At 50.7% G+C, this 13251-nt stretch overlaps 1 protein-coding gene across 4 annotated transcripts in view; it reads right to left on the bottom strand.

The window, feature by feature from the left end:
- Positions 1–10753, bottom strand: part of ZNF395 (zinc finger protein 395) — a 51420-nt gene extending 40667 nt beyond the window's left edge. For 2 of the 4 annotated variants that reach the window (XM_037893821.2, XM_037893825.2), the window contains exon 1: positions 8806–8872. Coding sequence is in view for 1 of the 4 variants with exons in the window: in XM_027829171.2 (XP_027684972.2) it covers positions 10562–10738 (177 nt within the window). In the remaining 3 variants the exon portion in view is untranslated. Of the gene's footprint in view, positions 1–8805; positions 8958–10561 lie in introns of those variants that run through there. The other 2 variants (XM_027829171.2, XM_037893824.2) reach the window with 2 other exon arrangements.
- Between the last annotated feature and the right edge of the window lie 2498 nt (positions 10754–13251).

Below are 13251 nucleotides of genomic sequence, written 5' to 3'. Positions count from 1 at the left end.
CTAAAATTATTTCCGCCCCCACCCCCCACCCCCGTCTGAAAACAGGCAGTGATGGATTTTCCTTTTGACTGGTGCATGTAGCAAGTACATAAAGAGAACTTCTCTGTCTGGCTTTTCCTATTCCTTTAGATTTGCACGTTTTTCTGTTGTAAAAATATCGGTTTTCCTAAGAGCAAGGAGAATTCATGCCAAGGGAGGACAGAGCTTCCAACTTTACGCATAAAGAACCAAAGAGAGAAAAGACTGTAACATGCACTGTTCAGGGTAAACAGTGTTATAGTAATACTTAGCACTCTTCATCTTCAAAACACATTACAAAGTCACAGTGCCCCATTTTACAGATGGGGAAACTGAGGCAGAGAGTGGCGAAGTGATTAGACCAAGGACACACAGTGAGTGCGTGCCACAACTAGATTTAGAACACAGGAATCCTGACAACGCTCCCCTCCCGCCCCCCACAGTTCTATGCTCTATCCACTAGGCTTTGAGCACTTGAATGGAGTAGAGGAGGGCGGCTGCAAGCAGTCAGATGGAGCTCCCGGCACAGGGCCGGCCCTAACTTATGGCAGTGGAAGACAGGACATAGTTCTGCTCCACCTACCACACTCCCACCCGCCTGTGCCCCACCTAGTCTCTCTCTCCTTGCATCAAGCATAGGCAGCAGGGCTGCCTCCATCAGCAGGGAGTTCCCCTGCCCACAGAGAATTCTCCACCGGTTGCTTTCAGGCCACTTTGTGCGGCCTGTGCAAAGCGTCCTCGGCAGACCTGAGGACCCAACCTGAGCTAGCTCTGCTTGAGCTAGTGCACAAAACACAGAAGCGTGGACACTGCAACACAGACAGTGGCTTCCACCCAAGGGGTTTGGCAGGCTTGGACTTGAGTGACTCTCCTGAGGTGCCGTCTGTTCTGAAACACCCACACTGCTATATTTAGCACACAAGCTGAAGCAGAGCTAGCGAGAGTCTGTCTGCCCGGGCTGGGAGGCACGCCCCCAGCTCCAGGACAGACGTACCCAAGAGACTTGCCCAAACTCACACTGTGTAGATTTGAATTCCAAATGAAAACTTTAACCTGCCACCCCACCCCAAGCTTCAGAGAAGCCACTCGAAGCTAGGGAGCTGACAAACGTGAAATAAATGCACCACACTACGGTCAGGTCTACACGACAGACTTACGACTGGTATAACAACGTCGCTCAGGGGCATGAAAAATCCACCCCCCTGAGCGACGTCGTTATACCGAACTAACCCCCCATGCCGCTGGGCTGCTGTACGGGATGACAAGCCCTAAATGAATATATTACATTAAAGATGAGAAACTGAAGTGGAAAGTAGCTGCCACCTCGTAGGTGCTTCAGGGAAAGGTATTGGAAGTGGTGCTTTTCCATATGACTTTGTACTGAAGCAATGCACCTGCATGCCTCCAGGGGTCGCTACGCTGTTGGACGTGCCAGCTTCCTGATTACAAATAAAACTAAGGTCCTAGCCGCTTTTGGTTTTTTAAGACAGATGGTGGTTTTCCAAAGAGTTTGGGTGTTAAACCATGGTGTCCTGACTAAATACCAACTCTAGCACCTATATTCTGCTTCCTCTCACTGAAATTCCCCGTGTACTTTCATTTGACTTTAGCATTCTTTTTCATTTCCAGACCTAAATTGTTGCATGGTGTTGCTGTGTGCTGTTAAATAGCTGTGGAGTTCTCCCCCAGAGATGGCCACATTTCAGTGATGGATATATGTAGTTTATACAGCACTCTGGTAGCCTACATACCATTTCAGTCACACAGAATTTCAGAAAAAAAGGAGCCACAGAGATCACAATTTCAAACTGACCCTGATCCCAAATAACATCTCATTTCAAAACTGAAGCGGAAAGTAGCAGCTTTTTAACAGCCATAGTAACACTACAAAAGTGTTTCCAATGGGAAGTGAAGAAGAATATTGACAGGTTTCAGAGTAGCAGCCGTGTTAGTCTGTATCCGCAAAAAGAAAAGGAGTACTGCATCCGATGAAGTGAGCTGTAGCTCATGAAAGCTTATGCTCAAATAAATGTGTTAGTCTCTAAGAAGAATATTGTATCCACTTGAAACCACATAGGGAATATCAGGGAGAGCAGACACAATACAGTTACCAGGACACCATGGCTAGCACCCTACTCTTAAGAAACATGCTATTTATCTTTAAAAACTAAGGCCCTGATTCAACAAAACACATAGGGGCTGGTATATACTGGAAAATTAGATTGACCCAGCTACGGCACTCAGGGGTGTGATGAATCCACACCCCTGAGTGATGTAGTTAAGCTGACCCCAGTCCCTGTGTAGACAGTCCCAGGTCGATGGAAGAATTCTTCTTCAGCCAACCTAGCCACCACCTCTCGGGGAGGCGGATAACCTACCTTGATGGGAGAACCCCTTCCGTCGGCGTGGGTAGTGTCTGCACTGAGGCACTACAGTAATACATGTTTCAAGTGCAGACAAGCCCTTAACCACCTCCCTCCCTCTGTAGGTGCTCCAAGTGCTTTGCTGGGATTATTCAAGTGCTTAAATTTAAGCATGTGCACCTCAGGGCTTTGCTAAACCAGGTGCTGGAAGTGGTAGGCCCTTTTTCATCAGAAAGGCGCTCCCAGGAGCACAGCACCCCCTATGCCAGGTCAGGCCAGGCCTTTAGGAATAGCACCACCTTCCGTTTCACTGGCACCACTTCCGGGAGCACCTCTTAGTGGGTGGCAAAGCCTTTACATTTTTATTGCCTCCACCGCTGACACATACCTCTTCCCTCTCTTAACTCAGTCACATGGAAAACCTATACCGAGTTTTTTTCTGTTTTTGGGAACTTATGGAGACAAATTTGCTGACTTCTCCCCACCCTTCCTTAAAATCTCAGGGAAATCCCTCAGCATCCAAACTAACTTGCAAGTATGTTGAACACACCGGATTGCTACTAGAACGGCAGGGCTCTTGGGAATCACTCTCTCTCCTTATAACTAAGCCACCGTGTTCCCAGACTGGGCACTCATCCACACCAATTTACCGTGAAATTTAAAAATAGGACACCAGGGGACTTTTTCAAGGTACAAATGCACGTTCCCTGAGGCAGAGGGAAGCTATGTAGCAACAATCCAAATGTGTATTTATCTATCTCGATTTATCGCCTTCGGTTCACAGATCTAACCCCCTGAAAACATTATTCCCCATTCTACAGACAGGGCAGCAGAGGCAGAACGAGGTAAAGAAATTTGCACCAGATCACACAGCAAGCCTGTGGTAAGGCCTGTCTATCCTGACTCCGTGTTTACCACTAGACCACGCGTCAGCCCATAGACCACGCCTCCAGCTTTCAATAACTTGCACTCAAACACTGCCAGTGCCAAGAACTCTGTTCAAACAGTGGATTCTGGATTATCAGTGGCATTTTTATTCCATGCTGTTTGAGGGGCTTGACAGTTTAAAGACTTCCCCTTGCACCAGCCCGGCCCTACTCCTCCATATAAAGAAAAGCTGGGATATAATGCACACTTCAGTATCTCTCCAGAAAGTTTTTTTTTTTTTCCAGATACCTTGTAAATTCTATTCACATGACCCTTCCCTGCAGGTTTTACTGCCGGCCAAGCCCAGTCCTCTCCCACTTTAAAAGGTCCCGCTCATCTCCTCTATGCAAACAAACAACTACTGAAACCAACGGGGCTGCAAGGTTCCTTTAACTTGTGCTAATCTTTCAGTGCAGCACCTGGCTCTGATCCAGAAGAGGGGGTTGGGGTATTTTTGACTTGCAAAAAGAGTTTAAGAGTAGGGAGCTCAGGAACGCCAGCGCCACATCTGCTTTCAGCAGACCCTGTACGGTGAAACGTGGATCTTCTTTCAACCCCATGTCCCATACTGCGTGGCCTGTGATTATGAAGTGTACATGCTAACACAGCTACTCAGCTGAAAAGAGGACTGCTGAGGGGCTTTAGCTGAAGGCTACAGGGTGAGTGGAGACGGTATTAGGATCGATCGCTGTGAAGTCCGCTGAGAGCCACACCCCACTTAGAAGAACAAGGGGGAAATCCCTGTGAAAACTTCCGATGGCAGCTGAGCTGAAATGCTAGGAAACAAGAACCCTTCTGAGAGGGAAGCTGTTCAGATTTGTGCTGGACAGTCATGAACACGGCTCCAAACAACCTACAGCAATGGCATTTGAAAGACCCTACCTCTTACATACAGCAACTGCAGTTTACCAAGGTGGGGGTCATTATACCCATATTCCAGATGCAAAAACAGAGGCATATTATTTCTCTCTGACCTGCCCACAGCTACAAAGCAAGCTCTGATGGCAGAACTAGGAACGCAGTGTCTTCTGCTTAGATGCCCACAACTTAGACTCTGACCCGTATGAACACTGCCGACTAACGCACACAGTGCCTATCGGTTGCTAGCAACCACACTTCACACAGGTGAGAACCAGCAGAGAGATCCAGAATTATTTCTTGAACACTGAGCATACACTTTGGAGGCAATTGTCAACGTTCGGCTTCAAACAAGCAGTGGGGAAGACATCCGTCCGTCTTCAGCCTTTCCACACTGGATTCATATACTAATAAATAACAGCAATGCTTAGGTGCTTAACTGGGGTCTGAAAACTCTTTACAGAGAAGGTGAAGTATCATTCACTCAATTTTACAAATGGGGAAACTGAGGCACAGAGGTGAAACACTTTACCCAAATTCACCCAACAAATCCACAGCAGAGATCGGACTAGACCCCCAGTTCCACATTCTAATCACTAATGCTCCCCAGTCAGAACACCCAAATGTAGCAGGAAAGTAATTCTGCTATTAGCATTTGCATCACAGAAGTGACTAGAAGCCCCTCCCGTATTGAGCGAGGTACTGTACAAGCACATTACAGAGCCACGGTCCCTGCCCCAGAGAGCTTACAATCTAAACTGCTGCCTACTTTCTTAAAAACAGAAGTTTGTAGGTTTCATCATCTTGGAAATATCAATTAGCACACGCTAAAGCCAAGCTCACATAACACAGTATCCTACTGCACTGAAGTCACTGGAACTACTCATGGTGTAAAACGTTACTCAACATGAATAAGGGTGTCAAAAGTGAAATGGTACTGCGACCGACTGAAAAATGTATATAACTTCTGCCTCCTCAGCTCCACTAACTCACATTTATACAGTGCCTTTCTTCCAGAAGGATCAGAAAACACTTTACAGACTATGGCCCCAATCCTGCAAGCTGTTGCATGTGTCGTGGATGCCTGCCCAGACCCAGTTGCAAGATTTGGGTCCTGTATTCAAAACCTGCTTCAACCAACACTGAAGTGCAAACACCACTGAGATGGAACATGGCTGCTATTTATAATTATGATAGATGATATATATGATAATTTAGGACAGGAAGTGAAAAATTGCATCACCTATTAAAACTGCATGGGGAAAGTTTAAGAAAGAAAACAAAGTGGCAAATCAAAATTTGGCCAGGACCCCCACTCCTGCAGAAAATGCCCAGGAGTTCCTTAATTACAAGTGGGTAAGACTCAATTTCACAGCATAAATCTGGCCTTTACTTATTCTTATTAAATGCATTTATTAGTGAGAATAACAGCCAGCCTCTCTATATATGTGGGAGGCAGTGTGGTCAAGTGGGCAGTGCAGTGGACCGGGATTAACTCCTGGCTTGCTGTCTGGCCTAGAGCAAGTTCACCTTCACCTATCTGTGCTTCAGCGTTCCCATCCTTAACATTACAAAAATGATATTCCCCTTCCCTTGTAAAGAACTCTGAACGTGACGGATAAAAAGTGTTATACACCACTCAGACATTACCGACTCCAACAGGGGCAGAATTGGGCTCTTGGCTTGGAATATTTCAAATCTTTAGAATCAAAGGTTCAAATCCCAGCTGAGACAATTCACCCCTTCATCCTTCTAAGGCACATAAATTCAATTCCCCCTACTTTACTGAACGAGGATCTGTCAGATGAGACTTTAAAAACCCAGCTCCTGCCTGCTCTTCATGGACACTGAAGATCCCATGGTGTTTCAGTAAAAGAAGAAGCACTTTGCTCCAGCACCCTTTCCTAAAATCTCCATTTCATTCTGCTATGTTGCCTGCTGCCCTCCGTATCAGAGGTGGCTGCATTTTAGCCATGCGGCCTGTATTCATTCATGGTCTTTGAAATGCTGTTGGGATCCTTCTGATTAGAAACACTTTTTACTGTCCCAGCTTGGAGGATGCCAGAGAGCCCTGTTAAAACTGGGGCTAAGCTGACGACAACTATGACAAGTTTCATCTCCACCCATCTCTCTCTCATGCACTGAAGTTACAGAAAACTTCAGACTTGCCATTTCGTACTCTGCTGCATTTTTCCGAAGGCCTTAATTTAGGGTGGGTAGGGGTCTCTGGCCCTCCCTTTGGGGCCTGGACGAAAGCCTGAGTGTGAGTGTGGGGGGGGGAGAATCTTGCCCATTTCACTCCGGTGTGAATGTCTGAGTTGCTGCTGAGTTCAAGAAGGAGATAAGGATTTTGAGGAGAGAGAATTTTTAATTGGGCAGTAAACATATATAAACCCTCATACACCTACACATTCACCAGGCTGTCCCTAAAACAGCAGCAGCCCCACCACCCTAAGAAAGCCCCTCAACCAACACCAGCCATCTGCTAGCATTTGAGAAAGACAGCCGGCTCTAAGGGGTTAAGGTAACAGAGTCTGGGAAGGAAAAGGCGGAGATTTGCTACTTTCTCAAAACCAAGCCTACAGCTGGCAAACTCCCATCTGATACCCTCAGCACATGACTGCAAAGGGGCAGGGATGAGTCTACAGGAGGGGCTGTGGCACGCTTGCAAAAGGGCAAGGATGGGAACACGAGGGGCATGCAAAGCGGCATGGGGGGGGCTGTAAGGCGGATTGTGGAATGCATGCAGTGGGGCAGTGCAAGAGTGTGGCAATCATTCAGGAGAGAGGAGAGCAACAGAAGGGGGTGTGGCACGTTGGAACGGGGGTGTGGCATGCCTGCAAACTGGAGGACAGAAAAATATGAGAGAAGGAGTGGCCTGCACGCCAGGAGACTGGGGAGCACTGGGGAAAACGCTGAAGTGCATGCAAAAGAGGGCAGTGGGGTACAAGGGATTGACATGCAAGCTGATGAGCTGGAAGGGGTCTGGAAGGCATACAAAGAGTCATGGACAAGCACAAAATGCATGCAAAGGGCAGAGACAAGGGTGTGGCATGCACTGTAAAGCTCCAGGAACAGAGGTGCTGCAGGAGGGGGGTGTGCGTGTGTGCACGAGGGCAGGCGTGCGGCAGAAGGGGGAGGCGTGGCGTGTGTGCACAGGGCCCAGGAGTGTAGCAAAATGGCGGGGGCGTGGCATGTGTGCACCAGGCCAGGAGTGTAGCAGAGCAGGGGGTGTGGCATGCGTGCATAAAACGGGGCAATAGTGTAGCCAGGAGGGGGCGTGGCACCCATGCAATGAGCAACAGTACAGCCAAGAGGGGGCGTGGCACGCATAAAACAGGGCAAGAAGTGCAGCCAGGAGGAGGTGCCCAGAGCAGGAGTGCAGCAGGGAGGGGGTAGGGCCCTGGGACAGGTGTGCAATAGGAAGCAGCATGCTGTACGTGAGGGAAGAGGTGCCAGAGGAGGCCTGGCATGAGTGCAGAGGAACAGGGAATGGGTGCATGCACAGAGGACTGAGGAGTTAACAAGCAGGGGGACACTGGGGTGACATGCAGCAGGCACTAGGGAAGCATGGGGGTTTTGTGCAGAGGGAAATGGGGGGATACTCAGAAGTAACATGTGAGTTTCCAAGGATTTGCACAGTGGGAAATGGAGACAAGCCCAGAAGAGGAATAGGAATACCCGGACAGTGCTACGTGCAGGAGGAAATGGGGTGATGCACAGGGGGACAGAGAGGTGCCACGGAGGGAGCTGGGGGTGAATGCAGAGGGGAACAAGGGTGCATGAGGGAATGGAACTACAGGGTGTGTTGCACACAGAGGAAACGGGGTGCACAAGGGAATGGGGACAAACGGGACAGCTCCACGTGGGGGGAAAGTGGGTGCGGAAGGCAGATGTATACAAAGGGGAACAGAGGGTGTAGAGCAGGTTGAGAGCAAAGGGGCTAAGGGTGCATGGAGAAGCTGGACACAGATGGGAACAGAAGGTGCATGAGGAAGCTGACATGGGGAGGGGGGGGGTGCACGGCGCGGTGGCACCCAGCGAGGGAATACGGAAACAGGGACTAAAAGGGGAGGTTGCATGCAGGGAGGAATAAGGTTGTACATGGCGGGGAAAACTGGGGGTGCATGCAGCGGGTGTATGCGGCGGGGGACTATGGGAATAAGGGTAAAGGGGCCACTACATGCAGCGCAGAATGGGGGGGTGCACGGGACGGTTGTGTGGCAGGACAAGATCGGAACAGGGGGTGCGCGACGCGGCGGGGGAAACAAGGGGTGCGCGGGGCTGCTGCACGCGACAGCGGGTGCACGGGGCGGGGGGAACGGGGCGGGTGCACGGGGAAGGCGGGGTGCACGCGGCGGGGGGGACGGGGGGCGCACGGGGAACGCGGGGTGCACGCGGGGGGGGGACGGGGGGCGCACGGGGAACGCGGGGTGCACGCGGCGGCCTGTTGCAGCCCCAGCGCGCGCACACACCCCCCCCCGGCCGGTGCCCTGCAGCCCGCGCTGCCGAGCCCCCGCCTCCTTCTCTCCGCCTTGCTCCCTTCCCCGCCTTTTGCAGGCAGCGGGTCCCCCGGGGGCGCCTCCCCGCAGTACCCGGGGCCCGGCCCCCCTGCCCGGCCGCGCGGCGCGGCACTTACCTCCCGCTCCGCTCGCTTCGCTCGCTCCCTCCCGAGCTCGGCTTGTTTTGAAATTAACCTTCCCCTTCCCCCTCCCCGAGTCCCCGGCACAGGCTGCCTCACGTACGCGGCTGCAGGCAGCCCCCGGCCTGGAGTCCCGGCCGGGAAGGGACTGCGGGGGACTCCACTGGCCACACACCACAGCTAGAGACGCAATGCTCGGGGAGAGAGCTACAGAGCCAGGGAACAGGTGTACACACACACACACACCACACCCCGAGACAGCGGTAGGCAGAGAACAGCTACAACTGTGGGGCCAGGGACACAGCGGGAGCTACCTCGACCTACGCAGACACCCGTCCTAACAGGGAGACACTCAGCTGCCGGCAAACACGGACACGTGCGAACACACACGGGGCTTGGTCCGTGCAGACAGAGGCATACAGCTAAGTAGATACGCAGGGCCGGATCTTCGGAGGTGCTGACTATCTTCAGTTTGCATTTGATTCCTTTGGAATTATAGGTGCTCGGCACCTCTGAAGATCAAGATCGCGGCAGGGCAAGGCACCAATACATACACCCACATACACATGACTCCATGGGTCCCACTCAAGGCCCGGTACAGCAGGCATACGTACACACACGGTGCATATACATGGTTGGATGCCATCACACATATATGCAGCCTCATCTGTGTGTGCCCACACACATATAATTTGCCACACACACGCATGCAGCCACACAACGTAATCAACTATGTTAATCTTTTATTGGCGTGGCAAGCTATACCAGTGTAGACCGCCGCTAGGTAGCCACAGAAAGAGGCACAGCGGTGCACCCAAAGACAAGCATGGTCTCTTGCAGGCAGGAGCAGCCAAACCCCAACCATCTTCCTTGCAAAGAAAAACAAAGTCGTTGTTGCACCCTTATTCCCAGAGGTGCTGGAACGACGGGTGCTGGGGAACGCAGCAGCACCCCTGGCTTGAAGTGGTTTCCATCATATGCAGGGTTTACAGTTTGGTTCAATGGCTCTGGGCACCCCCACGCTACACATTGTTCCAGCACCCTTGCCTATTCCCCATAATAAGAAAAGGAGGACTTGTGGCACCTTAGAGACTAACCAATTTATTTGAGCATAAGCTTTCATGAGCTACATCCGATGCAGTGAGCTGTAGCTCACGAAAGCTTATGCTCAAATAAATTGGTTAGTCTCTAAGGTGCCACAAGTCCTCCTTTTCTTTTTGCAAATACAGACTAACACGGCTGTTACTCTATTCCCCATAATGGTTACTCTCAAATACCCTGGACACCGCTCAAGCCACTTTGCTGGTCACGTCTTTCTAGAGGAGAAGGAGGCCAGGAAAATTCATCCTCCCACCTCCCTTCCAAGCTATTCCCTGATCCAGGCCAGGGCTAGCTGAAGTGCAGCCCCGAGGGCCAAACACAGTCTGCAGTGACAGAGTTATACCTCATGGCCCTCTCTCTTTCAACCTCCACTGAGACCAGGGGTATCCAGGGTTGGAGATGGATGCACAGATGCTGAGACCCGTGGCCTGTATGGTGGGACCAGCAGCTGGGACCAGCTGTCTCCATGGGCCACCCCTGCATTAAAGAGGGGGGGCATGTGATGCAGCCACTGGTGCCCTTCCGTCAGAGCAGGTGCAGCTCTGGGTTTAGCAGCCCCTGTAACTTTGGACAAGGGCAAACTTGGGAGCCCTTTGGGCATCCTCCCTTGTTCCGTGGTTACCTGCCGCCTCGACTGCGCCGCATGCTTTACCTTGGTCTGCGCCCTCCAGGCCCATCCCTCGGGCTGCCGGCCCGGGAGGCAGCGCCACGCCGCACACGTGCTCCCAGCGCCGGGATTTGCCTCTTGCCGGCTGCCGGCCGGGTTAAAGCGCTTCGGGAAGGTCTGGTGTAAACAAGCTGCCCACATGCTCAGCCCCTTCCCGCGCATTGGCTGCCCGGCTCCCTTTAAATACACGCCCCCACCGGAGCCAGCAGAAAATAAACAGTGCGGGGCTGGGGCGAGCTTGCCGTGGCTTCCCCCTGGCTCCTCCCTTGCGAGTCCTGCACTAGTCCGCCTGTGGCCTGACACCCAAGCCGGGACAGCCAGGGCTTTTGGGGGGTGCGCACTCTGCGGAATGGCAGCTGGGGGGGGGGATCCCCTCCCCACCAGCCCCCCGGTTCCTGCATCCAGTAGCCTGAAATCACCCAGCCGCTCCATTTCTGCTGCTCACTCGGGGCGGGAGGGACAGATAGCCGCTCTGTGCCCGCTTCACCCCCACCCACTCCTCTCCTCTCCCAGCAGCAGGGAGATTAAAGGAGGGGGGGTGACCCCCTTAGTGATTCCCCCCCCCCCCCCACACACACACAGTGGCTGGCAGGGAAACAAGGCACACTCACTGTCCAACTTCTCCCTCCCCCCGGAATTCGGTGACCGGACTAGGGAGGGAGGAAGGTCCCGGCTAGATTTCGCCACACCCTCCCTGGGGAGCGGAACCAGCTCAAGGCCCACTTTCCACCCCAACGTGCAGCCCAGCAGCTCCTAAGCCACCCTTGTTGGCTCCCCCCTAGACCCCTGGCCGGGTCTCCGTCTCTCTTGCACACGCATGGGATGGGCATGATGCAAAGCCCCATGTGGCTGGAAAACGTGCAGGACTACCACTGTTTACCCAAACGCTTCTAGCTCCGAAGGGTGGGTGGGTGGGTGGGGGAGGCGGGGAAGGCGTGGCGTTTGGCAGCACGCTTGACATTTTTTGTTGCTTCCTATGCTGTATTGGCTGGAATGTCTCTCTCTCTCTCTTTTTTTTTTAAAGCGAGAATGTCCAGATTTTGCTTAACCAAGGGGGACAGCTTGGCAGCCTGCAAATGCTGAAGACAGCACCTAATTAACATAAAATGAGTACCTAACTCTCATCTTTAATATATGGGCAGCCTGCCGACACATTCACAGATCCCAGCGTGCCAGGGTCTGTCTTGGACCAAGATAGAATACGAACATTATATGCTGGAGTTCAGACCCTCTACTGGCTACAAAGCGCTTGGATCAAGATGAGGTTTGGCATGCTGAAATCCACACCCACTTAGCCCTATGCTACTCCAAATCGATATGGAGGAGGGCATGCTGGGGACTGTAGTCTGCCACAGGTTGGCCTGCTGCATTAATGAGAAAGGAGACATAGAATGCATTTAAGATCTCTGTGGCCACTCTGTAATTTAACTGCCTTCTGTTATAGGACTTTTTCTATCCCCATTTCTGACCCTTCTCAAATCCATTGATAAGGGTTTCTGTTTGTAATTTCAGATCTTTCCCTGCCACAGGATCCTGGATACTAGAGTCTTTTTTGTTACATCTTTAAGGCAATTTGAATTTAATGGGACAAACTCATCCACTTAGATAACTCCCTTAATTTCAATCAGACAGCAAAGATGACTTTGTGGTTAAGGCACTGGATTGGGGCTCTGGAGAGCTGGTTCAATTGCCAGACTCACAATGTGACCTTTTGCAAATCCTATAGACCTTGCTTATGCCAGAAAAGTTGTACTAGTCTGACTAAATCAATTTAGCTTGTTTTGGTAGAATTAAGTGAGGGTTAAACTTAGACTTCTTAGACATATGCTTAAACTTCTGTAACGCATTTGACTTGGTACTGCACAACAGTTTGATTAAAAAACTAGAATGATATAAAATTAATATGGCACACATTAAATGGATTAAAAACTGGCTGATAATGTACAAAATGTAACCGTACATAGAGAATCAAAATAAGCAGGAGTGTTTCTAGTAGGGTCAGTTCTTCGCCTTCCGCTAGTTAACATTTTTATCAATGGAAGAAAACAAAATCATCCCTGATAAAGTTTACACACAACACAAAAATTGGGGGAGAGGTAAACAGCAAGAGGACAGGTCACTGGTACAGCGTGATCTGGATCATTTGGTAAGCTGGGCGCAAGCAAACAATATGTTTTAATACGGGTAGATGTATACAACTAGGACCAAAGAATGTAGGTCACACTTACACAATGGAGGGCTCGATCCTGGGAAGCAGTGACTCTGAAAAAGATTTGTGGGTTGTGGTGGATAATCAGCTGAATATGGGCTCCCAGTGCAACACTGTGGCCAAAAGGGCTAATCCGATCCTGAGATGCATAATCAAGGGATTCTTGAATTGGAGTAAAGAAGTTGTTTTACTTCTGTCTTTGGCCTGGTGCAACCGTTACTGGAATATTGTGTCCAGTTCTGATGTCCACAATTCAAGGATGTTGATAATTGGGGATTGTTCAGAGAAGAGCCATGAGAATGATTAAAGGATTAGAAAAACACATCTTAGAATGATAGACTAAAGGAGCTCAATCTATTTAGTTTAACAAAGAGAAGATTACGGAGTGAATTAATTACAGTTTAAACATACCTACCTGGGGAACAAATATTTGATAATGGGCTCTTCAGTCTTTCTCTTCAATCTA

The sequence above is a fragment of the Chelonia mydas genome, chromosome 3 (assembly GCF_015237465.2).
Source record: "Chelonia mydas isolate rCheMyd1 chromosome 3, rCheMyd1.pri.v2, whole genome shotgun sequence".
NCBI classification, from domain to species: domain Eukaryota; kingdom Metazoa; phylum Chordata; order Testudines; family Cheloniidae; genus Chelonia; species Chelonia mydas.
This window is presented reverse-complemented; position numbering and strand designations above follow the sequence as displayed.